Below are 13300 nucleotides of genomic sequence, written 5' to 3'. Positions count from 1 at the left end.
CCTATGAGGAAAGGGTTTTCTTGGGGTTCTTTGGCTTAGAAAAGAAAAGGGTGGCTTGATAGAATCATAAAATCATAGAATAGCAGAGTTGGAAGGGGCCTACAAGGCCACCGAGTCCAACCCCCTGCTCAATGCAGGAATCCACCCTAAAGCATCCCTGACAGGTGGTTGTCCAGCTGCCTCTTGGAGGCCTCTAGTGTGGGAGAGCCCACAACCTCCCTAGGTAACTGGTTCCATTGTCATACTGCTCTAACAGTCAGGAAGTTTTTCCTGGGGTCACGCTGGATTCTGGCTTCCTTTATCTTGAGCCCGTTATTCCGTGTCCTGCACTCTGGGAGGATCGAGAAGAGATCCTGGCCCTCCTCTGTGGGACAACCTTTCAAGTATTTGAAGCGTGCTCTCATGTCTCCCCTCCATCTTCTCTTCTCCAGGCTAATAGAGGTGTAGAGAAAGTTTTCTACAGAATCACAGAGGAGCAGAGTTGGAAGGGGCCTATAAGGGCCATCGGGTACAACCCCCTGCTCAGTGCCAGAATTGTCTCCCTTTCCTGAAGTACTAGAACCCAACGGGGGGGGGGGGGTCGTCCCATGAAGCTGAATGGTGGGATGTTCAGGACAGGCAAAAGGAACAACTCTCCACCCCCACACCGGCAAAGTTAAACTATGGAATGTAAAAGGGAATTGGACAATTTAATGGAGGAGAAGGCTGTCCCTGGCTGCTCATCATGATCACCATGGATTGTCTAGGAATACCCGTCACTGGGGAAGACGAGCGTGCGGCTGCTATTGCGTGCAGTTCCTGCCTGTGGACTTCCCATTGTGGCAACTCGTTGGCCACGGTGAGAACTGGGCGCAGGCAGGAGTAGGTAGGCCTGTTCCAGCTGGGCATTTTTGTGCAGAAGGACTGAGAGCCCCATTCAGTTCTGGAACGCAAAACAAATCTCTGGGCGCCAAGTTCTTTCATTCTGCAGCCTTGTTCAGGTGGGGTTTCGGAATACAGTCCAGTAACATGTGCCAAAGACCTGAGGCTGCACGCACTGGCCCACCTCCAACATCTTCCTGCACACCAACCCTGCCATTGACGTTGATGGGACTTGCCCTCCTCCTGTGTTGAGCAGGGAGGTTTGCACGGGGTTCAAGCCATAGAAGAGTAGAGTTGGAAGGCCATCGAGTCCAGCTCCCTGCTCAATGCAGGAACCCACCTGTCCAGCTGCCTCTTGAAGGCCTCTTGGGTGGGAGAGCCCACCACCTCCCTAGGTAACTGATTCCATTGTCGTACTGCTCTCACAGTCATCAGTACTGCCAGATTTCCTTTCTCAGGGTTCTGAGCGCATGAAGGGCTTCACTTGCTTCCCCACCACCACCCGCCCTCCACAGAAGGAGCTGGGATGTTGCCAGGACGCGCCTCTCACATGTGGCCTTTGGCGTGTGTGTTTTTGCACATGTTCTGGTTTTTGTGAGCCTCAGCAACAGCCACTCCTCATCCCACAGCAGGACCTCACCGGCCAGCCAACGCCGGCAGCTGCTGTCCGCCTGATCCTGAGCCGTAGGGCACCTATTTTCAGAGTTGATTTAAAGCAAATCCCACACCAGGGAGGCCTCCGTGGCTCGTGTGCGCTCAGTGCCACCAGGGTCTCTCCTTCCTGGCCCGTCACTGGGGCCGAGGGGCTTGCTTGGCCGGTCTCCCTGTGCTGCCCCCCTGTTGCTTGGCCTTGCGCCTGGTGGGGTGGGGCGGGGTGGTCGGGCAACTAACTGCCTGCCGCTCCGTGCCTTTGTTTGTGGCGGCTCTCCGCTGTCCGGCGTGCTGTTTGTGGCATGAGCCCGAAGGAGGTGACCTGACGCCCGGGGAGGCAAAGGCTGCGAGCGCACCGTGGCTGGCAACAACAACAAATCCCGCCACAGCTTCCCTGGCGCGCAGGCCGCGGCCGTCCGGGAGAGGATGGGCGAGAGCGGGGAATCGCCAAAGGCCAAGCCTCGGCAGGAGCGAGAAGAGGGTCGAAGCAGCGCCCCGCCGAATGGGGCCCTCGCCTTGGGCCGCCGGCGGGCGGGGGGGGGGAGGCGGGGAGGGAGCGAGTCGGTGGCGCTAGGAAGGGAGGCACTGGGCGCGCCCCCTCCCCTCCCCTCCCCTCCCCAGGCGGCGGCGGCGGCGGCAGCGGCGACCTTTTCCTCCACGACCCCGGCCGCGGTGGGAGGTGGGCCCGGGGCGCCTCCAAATGAGAGCCGCCAGACGGTGCTCGTGCGCGGGCAGGCAGGCAGGCAGCGCCGCCCGCCCCCCCCGCGCTAGCGCCAGCAAGGAGCGGGGCGCTGCCGGGCCACCCCCGGGCGATCGTGCGCGGCCCCCCCCCCCCGGCGTTCGGCGCAGCGAAGAGGCATCGCGGCGGCCTGCCTCGCGGGGTCGTTGTAAGAAGGCGCGAGAGAGCTCATTGCGAAGACGGCGGAGAAACCGCGCTTCGCGCCCGAGGGGGCAAGCAGGGGGGTGGCGTTGGCAGGAGAAGGCCCGCCGCCGGCGAGCGGCAAGCCTCCGCGCCGGGCTCCTCCAGGGGCGGGCGGCAGGGAGAGAGGGCGGGCCGCTTCCTCGGGGAGGGGCGGGCCCCTCGGAGCAGGTAGAGGCGAGCCGCTTCGGTGGGCTGCAGCCGCAGAAAAGGTGGAGGCGGCGGCAGTTGCTGCTGCTGCTGCTGCCGCCGCTACAGGTGGGAGACGCGAGGCGGGCGGCCTCGGCTCGCCTCCTGCGGCAACAGCAACGCGGCGTGCAGAAGCGGAGCTCCGCGCGAAGGTGTCGCGTCTTGCCAGAGAAGCCAGCGGGGCGGGGGGGGGGGGGGTGTCCCTCGTGGGTGGCTCCTGAGGTGCTTGCAAGCAGCCCAGCATTAGCGGACCTGGATCCAGGCATCCCGCCACCACCTTTGGCAGGGAGGGTCCGCCGTTGCCAAGGGTACTGCTAAGTGGCACACGGAATGGGGTGGGCGTGGGGTGAAGCCTAGGGAGCAGCCAGGCTCAGGCACCGCTCTGGAAAAAGATGCTGCGCTTCGCCCTCCCCCCCACTCCTACTTTTTGAGTTGGGGGGGGCAAAGCTGGCAAATAAAATCAGCAAAAGGGATTTCTGACTGTTAGAGCAGTACCACAATGGAACCAGTGACCTAGGGAGGTTGTGGGCTCTCCCACACTAGAGGCCTCCAAGAGGCAGCTGGACAACCATCTGTCAAGGATGCTTTAGGGTGGATTCCTGCACTGAGCAGGGGGTTGGACTCGATGGCCTTGTAGGCCCCTTCCAACTCTGCTATTCTATGATTCGATGATTTCTAAAAACAGACAGCTGTAAAACCTAAAGCAGAAAAGGCAGGTGCAGCAACGTTCATAGTCCCCGATGCATTTCTTCCGTTAGCGAATGAGCAGCAAGGAGTTATTTGGAGCCTCAGTTTTCTTTGAGAAAGCCAAGATGCTCGAAAAAGTCCAGAACGTGAACCTTGGTGCAGGTGTCTTCTTCGTCTTGGCGAGTCTCTGGCGTGGGACCTCCTGACGGGTGTCCCCTTCTCTCCCCCAGCATCCGCCCACGGAGCGACGCATGGCGAACGAGGCGCCCAGGACGCCCCCTGGAGGAAGCCCCGGCCGCCCCCGCTCTCCGGGCACGGCCCTGCGGGAGTCGCCCTACTCCAACTGCTTCCTGGGGGCTCTGGACACTGGGCTCCGAGGCCTCCTGTTTCCCAGCTATTGGCTGGTGAGCCAGCTGCTGGCCTTGAAGCAGACCACGGCGGAGAAGGGCAAGCGGTGCCCCCCCCACGCCCTGCTGGTCCTTGCCAAGGGGCCCATCTTGGTGCTGCTGCTGCTGCTCTCCATCCCCGTCTCCCTGCTGGCCTTCCTGGTGTGGCTGCCCCTCCAGACCGCGCGCCGCCCCTTCGCCTACCAGCACACGCCGAGCCAGGCCCAGCCAGAAGAGTGGGTGCTCCCCGGCAAGGATAAGACCTTCAGCTTTGTCACCAGCAACATCTGCCTCCTTCCAGAGGGCCTGGCCAGATTCAGCAACCTGGCGCACACGGAGTGGCGCGCCAAGCACATTGCCCAACAGCTCACGAAGGCGGTGGCGCGCCGCCCTTCCGCCCTGCTGCACAAGCCCAGTTCCGCCGAGGGCGGCGGGACCCCAGGCCGGAAGAAGTACGGGGCAATGGAGCCCAGCCCCCCACGGGCCTATCAGAGCCTCCCTCGGGGGGATGCCGATGTGACCATTGAATTCCTTCAAGAGGAGGAGGAGGAGGAGGAGGGAAAAGCCCCGGCGCTGGGGGAGATCTCTGCACGGTTCCCCGCCGGCGTGGACTTCCTGTGCCTGCAGGAAGTGTTTGACCTGTGGGCCACAGCGCACATGCGACGGCTCCTAGCCCCCTGCTACGAGCACATCATCTATGACGTGGGCGCCTATGGGCTGGTCGGCTGCTCCGCCTTGAAGGTCCTCAACAGTGGGCTCTTCCTGGCCAGCCGCTACCCGGTGCTGGCCGTGCAGTACCACTGCTACCCCAACGGGACAGGCGAGGACGCCTTTGCCGCCAAGGGGCTGCTCTCTGTGCAGGTGAGGCCAGGCCTGCGAAAAGGCCTCCCCTGGGGCTGGGCCACCCTTCCCTGCCACGGCCCCGCCTCTTCCCCTCGGCCTCTTAGCGGCCCTTACCCTAGTGCCCCTAATTCAGAGGGACGTGGCCCTGGCTTCAGCCCTGGGCTGGGGTAGAACCGTCCCCAAGAAACGGAACCGAGGACTTGGAAGTGGCCTTCCCGGCACATCGTGGCAGCACCACTGCCATGTGCCTCTGGCCATCCACAGCGGCCCTCCGTCGGTGGGCGTCCTCTCGGGACTGTGTGTGGCTGTCGTCCCTTTGCCAGTGCCTGGAGCTGTGCCTCCTCTGCGAAAGTGCACACCCATTTCAAGGCAGTGCTGCCTCCCCCCTCCAGCAGAGCCCCGGGGCCCCTGGGGCCTTACTTCCCACTCTTCTCGTGGCCCTTGGGGTCCCGGTGGGGCTGTTCCTTGTGGCCCTTCTTGGGCTGCCATTTCCTGACTAGCGTGAGAACACAGATCTGATGGAGCAGGGGGAGGGGGGAGACGTATGGGAAAGGGAAGGTTGGAGCACCCCTGAGCATGGGCAGAGGGCATTTTCGCTTGCTAATGGAGCAGCCACCAGGCAGAGTCCTGATTTTCATGAAGTCATGAGTTGCTCCCCTTTGCTGCCCTCCGGAAGCCCGGCCCACCCTTGCTGAGGGGCAGCAGCGAAAGCAATGGCTCTCCCAGCTCTCCCCCACCCCCTTCAGGAGGTTTCTCCCTCCACCAGCGGCAGCGTTTCTGGGCCTCGCCTCACCCGCCCTGCCTCTCCCTGCTCTCCGGGGCCTCTCCGGGGCCTCTGACCGCCCCGCCTCCCAGGCGGTCTGTTTGGCCAGGACTTGCCCCTTCAGCCCTTGACAAACATTCACCGCGAGGGCTCGGCCTGCGTGGAAGTTGGGATTCCTGTGGCTACCAGGAGCAGGTGGAGGTGGAGGAGGAGGAGGAGGAGGAGGGCCAGCAGAAGCCCTGAGCCCACACGCCCTTCCCTGGCTGGCCTCTGGCCAAGGCGCCACTTGCTGCCTGGAGGGGGGCTGGGGGCAGCCCTGGTTTGGAGGAGCAGCAGCAGCAGTTGGGCTCCGTTGAAGGGGGACCCGCGGGCACGCAGCCCCAAACGGGCCGCGCCTCTGGCTTCTTCCCAGTCATCCCGCTCGCAGCTGGCTGCACGAGTCCTTCTCCTGGGGGGTCTTGAGAGGCGGGGAGCGGGGGGGGCCCTGGGCCAGGAAGTGGGCCCTTCCCCAGCGCCACGCTGGTGGCAGTCTCGCTGGCTAGAAACCCCTCCCTTGCCGCCGGCCCTGGGTGGGGGGAGATTCCCGTGCCGACATTCAGCCCTTCATTGCTTCCTGTTTGGCTTGTCTCAGGTTCAGCTGGGAGCTTCCCAAGGCCAAAGGATTGTGGGATACGTGAACTGCACTCACTTGCACGCCCCAGAACGTAAGTGTGGGGCACGGGGAAAGGGGTCTTGTCATGCAGGGGACCTGCCTGGAAGCACCCTCGGGTGCCCCCTCCCCGGGATCTACCCACCCACCCCGGCTGTTTTCTGAAAGTCCCTTGGAAGTGGCCGGATCAGCGCCTGGTCAACCAGAGCCTGTGCAGGGCTCCCTCTTCTCCTCCCCTGAGGACGTTGGGGACATTGGGGGAGCCATTTGCACCCAGAGGACCCAGGCCAGGCTGGCTCAGGGGCTTCCAGGGGAGGCTTTTAGGGCGTCATTGCCTGGCTTCATTGACTATCTTTACGGGGGGACCCAGATGCCGCCGTCTTCCGCTCTAACCCTCCCGTGTTTCCCCACCACTTTTCCCTTAACAAAAGGAGCCCATTAAGGGAAAAGGGCCAGGCTGGGCGCACGGTGCCTTTGGGGCCCCTCCGCCCGGCCGCCCACCCCCCTCGGTGCCTTGGGCCCTCCAGGGGAGATCTGGGAGTCTCTTCCCCCCCCCCCCACTATTGGGCATGCCCTTTTGAGAGGATGGGCCCTGTGCTAAGGGTGGGCCCCATTTCTATTCCTCCCCCTTCCCCCACCCCCAGCGGATGCACAGATCCGGTGCGACCAGCTGAGCCTTGGCCTGCTCTGGGCGCAGCTGTTCCAAGATGCGCACACTCAGCCTGGGGACGTGGTGGCCTTCAACGTCTACTGCGGGGACCTCAATTTCGACAACTGCTCTTCAGGTAGGCAGAGAAGCCAGGAGAGGGGGGAGGGGCAGCAGGCGGATCGGGTCCTCGCCTGCCCCTCTGCCACGTGCCTTTCTCCTTAGGTGACGAGATGGAACAAGGCCATGAGATCTTCAGCCTGTACACCGATCCGTGCCGCGTGGGGCCCCGGAAGGACAAACCCTGGGCTATCGGTGGGTGGTTCTGCACTGTGGCTCTGAGGCGGCAGGGTCCCCAAGCGGTGGGCTCTGCCCGCTGCACCCCGGGGCGGGGCTGAGAGGCTTTTGCACCAGGTGGGAGAGGGGGGGGGCTGGCAGGACAGGATGGGGGGCTGGCACCTCTTTCTCCTCCGCCCTGGGCTCATCCACCTGCATCTGAACTTCCCTGCTAGCCTTGCCAGGGATGGGGACGGGGGACGGGAGAAGGGCACGTAAGCGTTATGCCAGGCGCTGGAGAGTCTGCTCCTGTCCTCCGCAGGGACCCTGATGGACTACTTGGAGATCTATCAGGAAGACGTATCGACGCCAGAGAACATGAAGAGGTGAGGGGCTGAGCAGGGGCGGAATGTCCGTGGGTACGGCAGAAGGGCTGGGCTGCGAGCGCTGGGAGACGTCCCGGCCTGTCCCGGTCCTGGGCCCCTTCTCCTGCTGGTGCACACGGCAGGGCTGGAGGGGTCAGCAATTCCAGCGCGTGGGTGTTTTCTGCCCTACTGACCAGGTGGAGTAAACATCTGGGGAGGGAGGGAGGGAGAGAGGCTGAAGCCCCCACCCTGGCCCAACGGGCTTCTGTGATCCTCCATGAAAGGGCAGTGAAGGCCGTTTCATTCTCAGGGGAGTTTGTGAAGGGGGGCAGGAGCCCCAAACCCTCCCCCCCACTCCTAGGGTGCAGGGTCACAGAGGAGTGCTGTGGGGGGGGGGTGCTCAGCCCCTGTAGCCCCTTCCTGCTGTACACTCAGTCTTTTGTTTGCGTGCAGAACTCTGGAGCAGGTCTCAGGGCGGGAGAAATACCTGGCTGGCCCGGTCCTGGCCAACGGTGACCCCGACCCCTCGGCAACCTCGAGCGAAGGGCGGCGCATTGACTATATCCTTTACCGGGAGCACCCTGGCCCAGTGGAGCTGAAAACAGTGAGTGGGACATCCCAGTCCATGCGCCCCACTGAGGAGGGGTCTCAACTCACAGGGGGCCCTGCCAGCAGAGCCGTGGGTCAGGAGTGCTGGGAGTTGACGTCCCCACCCACCCACCCTGGCGATTGGCCGACTGCCCTCCCCTGCGGTGGGCAATGGGGTGCCTGGGGGGTGGCTTTCTTGGCAGCCCCCCCAGTGGGGCCCCCACCCCACTTTTGTTTTTGAATGAACACATGTTCTTAGCAGCTGCTGGGGGTCCTATGAACGTTTCTTTCCTTGCTGTGGCTGCAAGTGGGGTCTGTGTTGGGGCACGGCCCCCACCTGGGCCTCCTTCTCAGTCTTCTGGGCAGGACACGTGTTCTCTGCCACGCCTCCCATGGCAGCCATCTTGTGGTGGTGCCCAGGACCGTTTCCCAAATTGCCAAATGGCCTCAAAAGGGTTTCCTGTTTCTGGAAAAGAACATGGGAATCTCGTAGTTCTCGTTCAAAAGGAAGAGGTGCAGCAGAGAGGGAGGGGGGTGGAGCGTTACATAAGCACTGGCCCAGGGCGGTCTCAGGGTCAGGCAGGCCCTAGACTCAGATTCAGAAATCCAGACCGCAAGAAGGACGTGGTGTGATTCAGTGTTACTCTACCATCAGTGGAGGGTGGTGGCTCCAATGTCGGTGGGGCTATGAATCCATCCTGGGCTTTACTGAGAACCAGCCAGAACTCTAAAGGGCCTCTCCATTGTGTCCAGGGCTTTGGATAGCCCCTTTACGGTTCTGGCTGGTTCTCAGTAAAGCCCAGAATGGATTCATGGCCCCACCGACATCGGAGCCCCCGGGGGTCTACAACGCAATCCCAGCAAGTGCGTTGCCACACACGCCTCGAGGCCCTCTGCCCTAGTGTAGGAGTGCCCAGCAAGGGCTCATGGCCTCACATTGGCTCTTGGTGCCTTTAGCGACAGGGATGGAGCGCCCACCGGTCCTCTGGTGCCCACGGGAGAAACACACGAGGTGCCCAGGAGCGCCCGTCCTTCTCTGGGGCGAGGCTTGGCCCACGGCCAAGGCAGAGCGATCCTAGGCGCGCCTGACCAGGGAGTCCTGCGTGAAGCCTCCTGGTGTGGGGTTGCCCTCGCCCAACTTCCCCTGTGCCTCTTTCCTCCGGCCCTTTCACTGAGGAGCAGCCTGCCCCCCTCCTCCTCCTCCTCCTCCTCCTCCTCCTCCTCCTCCTCCTCCTCTCACCAAAGGCAACGTGCTGTGTGTGTCTCATGGGGCTTCAGCTACATGGCTCCCATGCCAATGTCAGCCGCTGAGCGAAACGCAGAAGCCTCCCAAGAGCATGGAGCCATGGTCCTGGCCCACCCTAAACACATTGGCAAGTGGGAAGGACCGCGGCTCTGTGGGAGAGGCCTTGATCCGCAGGACAAATCCCTGTCAGCATCTCTGGCTGGGGTGGGGGGGGGAAAAACACCCTGCTCCGCCTGGCTGAAACCTTGGAGAGCCCTGGGGGCCGGTCAGAGTCCACCGACCCGGGATCTGATATGGCAGCTTCCTATGTTCCTGCGAAGTGCAGCTTTGCTAGGAACGCACCGTCCCTGCTTGTCGTGCCTGGCTCTCCTGGCAAGGGAGGGAGGGAGGAGCCAGCCGGACGGACGGCTGCCCTGGAGTTAGGCCAGACCAGCAGGAAAGAGCCGGCCGATGGCGTTCATTGTTCAGAAGTGAAAGCGTGGTGGGCACCTTGCGGGAAAAGCGCCTTCCGCCAGTCGGGCATTCCTGTTCACCAGCGATGTGAAAACTGAGCAGAGTTGGAAATGTCCCCTGCACTTCAAGGGACTCCGTTTCAAAGAAGTTTCATGGGGGCTAGAAGTCTTGAGGGAGAGAAGAGCTCAAGAGTGATGGGAGATTCTGAAAAGGGAAATGGAAGAGGCGGCTGGACAACCCTCTGTCAGGGATGCCTTAGGGTGGATTCCTGCCTTGAGCAGGGGGTCGGACTCGATGGCCTTGTGGGCCCCTTCCAACTCTGCTATTCTATGAGTCTATGAAATAGAGAAGGCCCAGCTGTAAACGGGGGCCGGTCCCAGGACCAAGAGCTCCTTGGGCAAAGAGGCCTTGGGTGCCCCCTGGTCTGCTGTGCGGGGGCCAGCCAGAGAGCTTACGGGGCCTGGTGATGCTGGGGGCCCTGCTGCTGCTGCCGCCCCCTACAAGGACCCATGCATACGTGTACAAAGCTGGGGGGGGCACACGCAGGCATTACTGTGTGCATCAAATGCATCTGAGCAGCCCCTCCCCCTCCCCCTCGCCTGGGGGATCAAGCAGAATGAGAGAAGGTGCTTCATTTTTTCTTCTACGGGGACCAGGGTCGTGGCCCTCCTGGGTGCCTCCTCCAAATCCTGGCAGAGCCTTCTCCCTGCTTCCTGGGACCCAGCCTCACGGGTCTTCCGGGTGTGGCTTGCTTCTGCCCTTCTCCCCTCCTCGCTCAGGAACGATGCCTCCCGTAACCGCCTGTGGCAGCCTGGAAATCCCAGGTGGCATTCACTAACCCCTCCTCGAACTCTTCCCCCAGCGGGCCCCGAGTTCTTCCTGGGACCAGACCAGGCCAGGTGCCCTAGCACAGAGCCCCTCCTGAAAGCCTTCCCTGTTAGCTGTCCTGACAACTGTGTAAAACATTTACTTCATCGTGGCCGGAGAGCGGTCCCATGACGTGGCAATTACACGCTGAGCTTCGCTGTAACACGCTAGTTCCTCCTTTTATGGAAACTTGAGGCAGAACACCAAGAACCCCAGTGGGCAATGTGGCAGAGGCTGGGCAGTCCCCGTGCGCACCCTCAGGCCCACTGGGATTCTTGGTGTTCTGCCTCAGAGGAGGGCGACCAGGATGATCAGGGGTCTGGAAACAAAGCCCTATGAAGAGAGACTGAAAGAACTGGGCATGTTTAGCATGGAGAAGGGAAGATGGAGGGGAGACATGATAGCACTCTTCAAATACTTAAAAGGTTGTCACACAGAGGAGGGCCAGGATCTCTTCTCGATCCTCCCAGAGTGCAGGAGATGGAATAACGGGCTCAAGTTACAGGAAGCCAGATTCCAGCTGGACATCAGGAAAAACTTCCTGACTGTTAGAGCAGTGCGACGGTGGAACCAGCTACCTAGGGAGGTGGTGGGCTCTCCCACACTCGAGGCCTTCAAGAGGCAGCTGGACAACCATCTGTCAGGGATGCTTTAGGGTGGATTCCTGCCTTGAGCAGGGGGTTGGACTCAATGGCCTTGTAGGCCCCTTCCAACTCTGCTATTCTATGAGTCTATGAAAAGCTCTGATGGATCAGACCCAGGGTCCATCCAGCCCAGCATTCTGTTCATGCAATGGGCAACCAGCTGCCACAAAAAGGCCACGAGCACAAGGGCAGGCTGCCACCCACATTCCCTAGCAATTGGCGTACGTCGGCTTACTGCCCCTAATGCCAGAGGTGGCACAGAGCCATCAGGACTAGTAGCCATTGGAAGCCCTCACCCCCGTGAACATGTCTAATCCCCCTTTAAAAAGCCCCTCCCAAGTGGTGGCCCCCGCTGCTGCCTGCCCTGCCCTGATCTTGTGGTGTGTTCTCTTTGCTTCCAGGCTGTGGAGAAAGTGTACTTCATCACTCAGCTGGCCACCTGCTCTGACCACTTGCCCGTTGGGCTGCGGCTTCACTTGACGTCTTCTGCACAGCCAGATGCGTGAACTCTGCCACTGCCAGGCAAGGACACTGCGGGGGCTGGAGGCAGGGAGGCTGGTGCCGCCCCTTCTCGGAGCCCCGCCCTGGAAGGACCGCCGCCGGTGCTGCGCTCAGCTTCAGTGGGGCCGGGCAGCCTTGCCCATGGGCACGTGCCTCTGCCAGAGAGGGGGGGAGGGGGAGCGAGCTCAGCGGCCACCCTGGAAGTGAAGTATTTCGTGCATGTGCTCACCCAGCTGGGATGCAAAACCAAGCACGCTTCTAACTGGATTTCAGTACTTTTATATGCTTCTAGCAAAGATGCCACAAAGCATAAACCTGGATGTGTGAACTGAGACACCTCAGTCAACACCTCAGCTAGCCCTGGCCTATTATTTATTTATTTATTTATTTATTTATTTATTTATTTATTTATTTCAAGCATTTCTATCCTAGCCTTCGGGGGGGGGGGAACCAAGGCAATTTCCAAAAAATAAAAATTCAAAAAGCACAAACAAATTGTGAGGGACGGCAGGTGAGGCGTGGCCATTGGCTTGCAGGTGAGAAGACCGGGCAGGGTTGGGGTTGGGGGGGGTCAGAGACTCACGAAGGACACCTTTGCAGGTGGGGGCGGCGGCCAGTGGAGCTCCGCTGCTTGAGGACTGGAGGGGGCCCCTTCTCCTCCTCCTCCTCCTCCAGGTAGGGTTTCCGTTCAAGAGTTGGCAGCCACCCAAGGTAGAAAGGAAGCCTTCCAAAGTCATAGTTGCATTTTGCTCAAGGCTCTATGGCAGAACTGAACGGAAACCGGTGTCTTGTTCATAACCTCCAGCAAACATTTTATGGGTTTCCAGCAGAAAGTTGGAGAAGGAGCCGAAAACGACGTGCTGCGGTTGAGCAGGACCCTGCCGGAAGGGAGCCCTGTGATGGACACACCAAGGCCTGCCTTACTGAGGGGCCCAAAGCGCTTGACCTCTTTGCGCCCGGGCTGTGTGCCCCACTGCAATCCTGCCGGAGTGGCGCATGCGCAGTTGCCTGCCTTGCAAGATGCAACTATTTGTAATCTCAAAGAGGGGTGGTTTTAAGCAGGCTTTGCTGGTATTTTTCTGCACCTGCGGCCGGAAGGACTCGCACAGCCCTCGTCCTGCATCTTGAGCAGAGCCGTGTTTGCAGAGGGCTACCCAGGGACAGAGTCCTCGAGCGCGGTGCCTGGGACTGAACCAGGAGGCTGGACCTCCCCTGGCAGCTGCCACTCAGGAGCAGGGAAGGCTGGAGGCCCCGCATGCTTCTCCTCGTGAGAAAGTGGCCCGTCTGCTTCCTCCTGGGGGCTTTTCTGCTTGCTGAGAGGGGGCTGCAGAGCTGATGGTGGCGGGCTCCATTTCCCAGGGGGATCGGGTCCCCTGCAGCACGGCTTGCCTTCCCCACCCTCTGGGCTTTGGGTCACTGGCCGGGGGTGTTGGTGTTGGTGGTGGTCTGTATGGGCCACAGGGACATTGAGATGGGGACTCGAATTGCGGACGCCTCGTGTTCTTGCTTTACAGTTTTTGTTTTTTGTTTTTACCATTTCAGTTGTAACTACAAAGTAACTCTGGAATCGTGGCCTCTGAATTTTGCTGTCTTGTTTTCATCCCGGCCCCCTGCATTTTCATGACCGCTTTCGGTTCCATCCCAACATACAGTCATTCCTGCTGCAGCCCCGTGTCCCTCAGGATTCCACTGAAGGATCGTGGAACGGATATGGATAAGCCACGTGTGGCTGCAGAGTGCCCTTTATGTCCCCGTCTGACTGAGAT

The 13300-nt window shown here is 61.2% G+C and overlaps 1 protein-coding gene across 1 annotated transcript; it reads left to right on the top strand.

Annotated features, from left to right (window-relative positions):
* Window positions 1-3381: 3381 nt before the first annotated feature.
* LOC134402023 (sphingomyelin phosphodiesterase 5-like) lies at window positions 3382-11564 on the top strand. Its single transcript, XM_063131391.1, has 8 exons — window positions 3382-3486; window positions 3538-4554; window positions 5931-6003; window positions 6593-6733; window positions 6820-6909; window positions 7193-7256; window positions 7689-7839; window positions 11435-11564. The coding sequence occupies exons 1-8, from the start codon at window positions 3382-3384 to the stop codon at window positions 11537-11539; spliced, it is 1746 nt and encodes a 581-aa protein (XP_062987461.1). The 3' UTR covers window positions 11540-11564.
* The last annotated feature ends 1736 nt before the right edge of the window (window positions 11565-13300 follow it).

This window comes from Elgaria multicarinata, chromosome 7, assembly GCF_023053635.1.
Source record: "Elgaria multicarinata webbii isolate HBS135686 ecotype San Diego chromosome 7, rElgMul1.1.pri, whole genome shotgun sequence".
NCBI classification, from domain to species: domain Eukaryota; kingdom Metazoa; phylum Chordata; class Lepidosauria; order Squamata; family Anguidae; genus Elgaria; species Elgaria multicarinata.
Note: the sequence above shows the minus strand (reverse complement) of the source record. Positions and strands in the feature narration are given on the sequence as shown.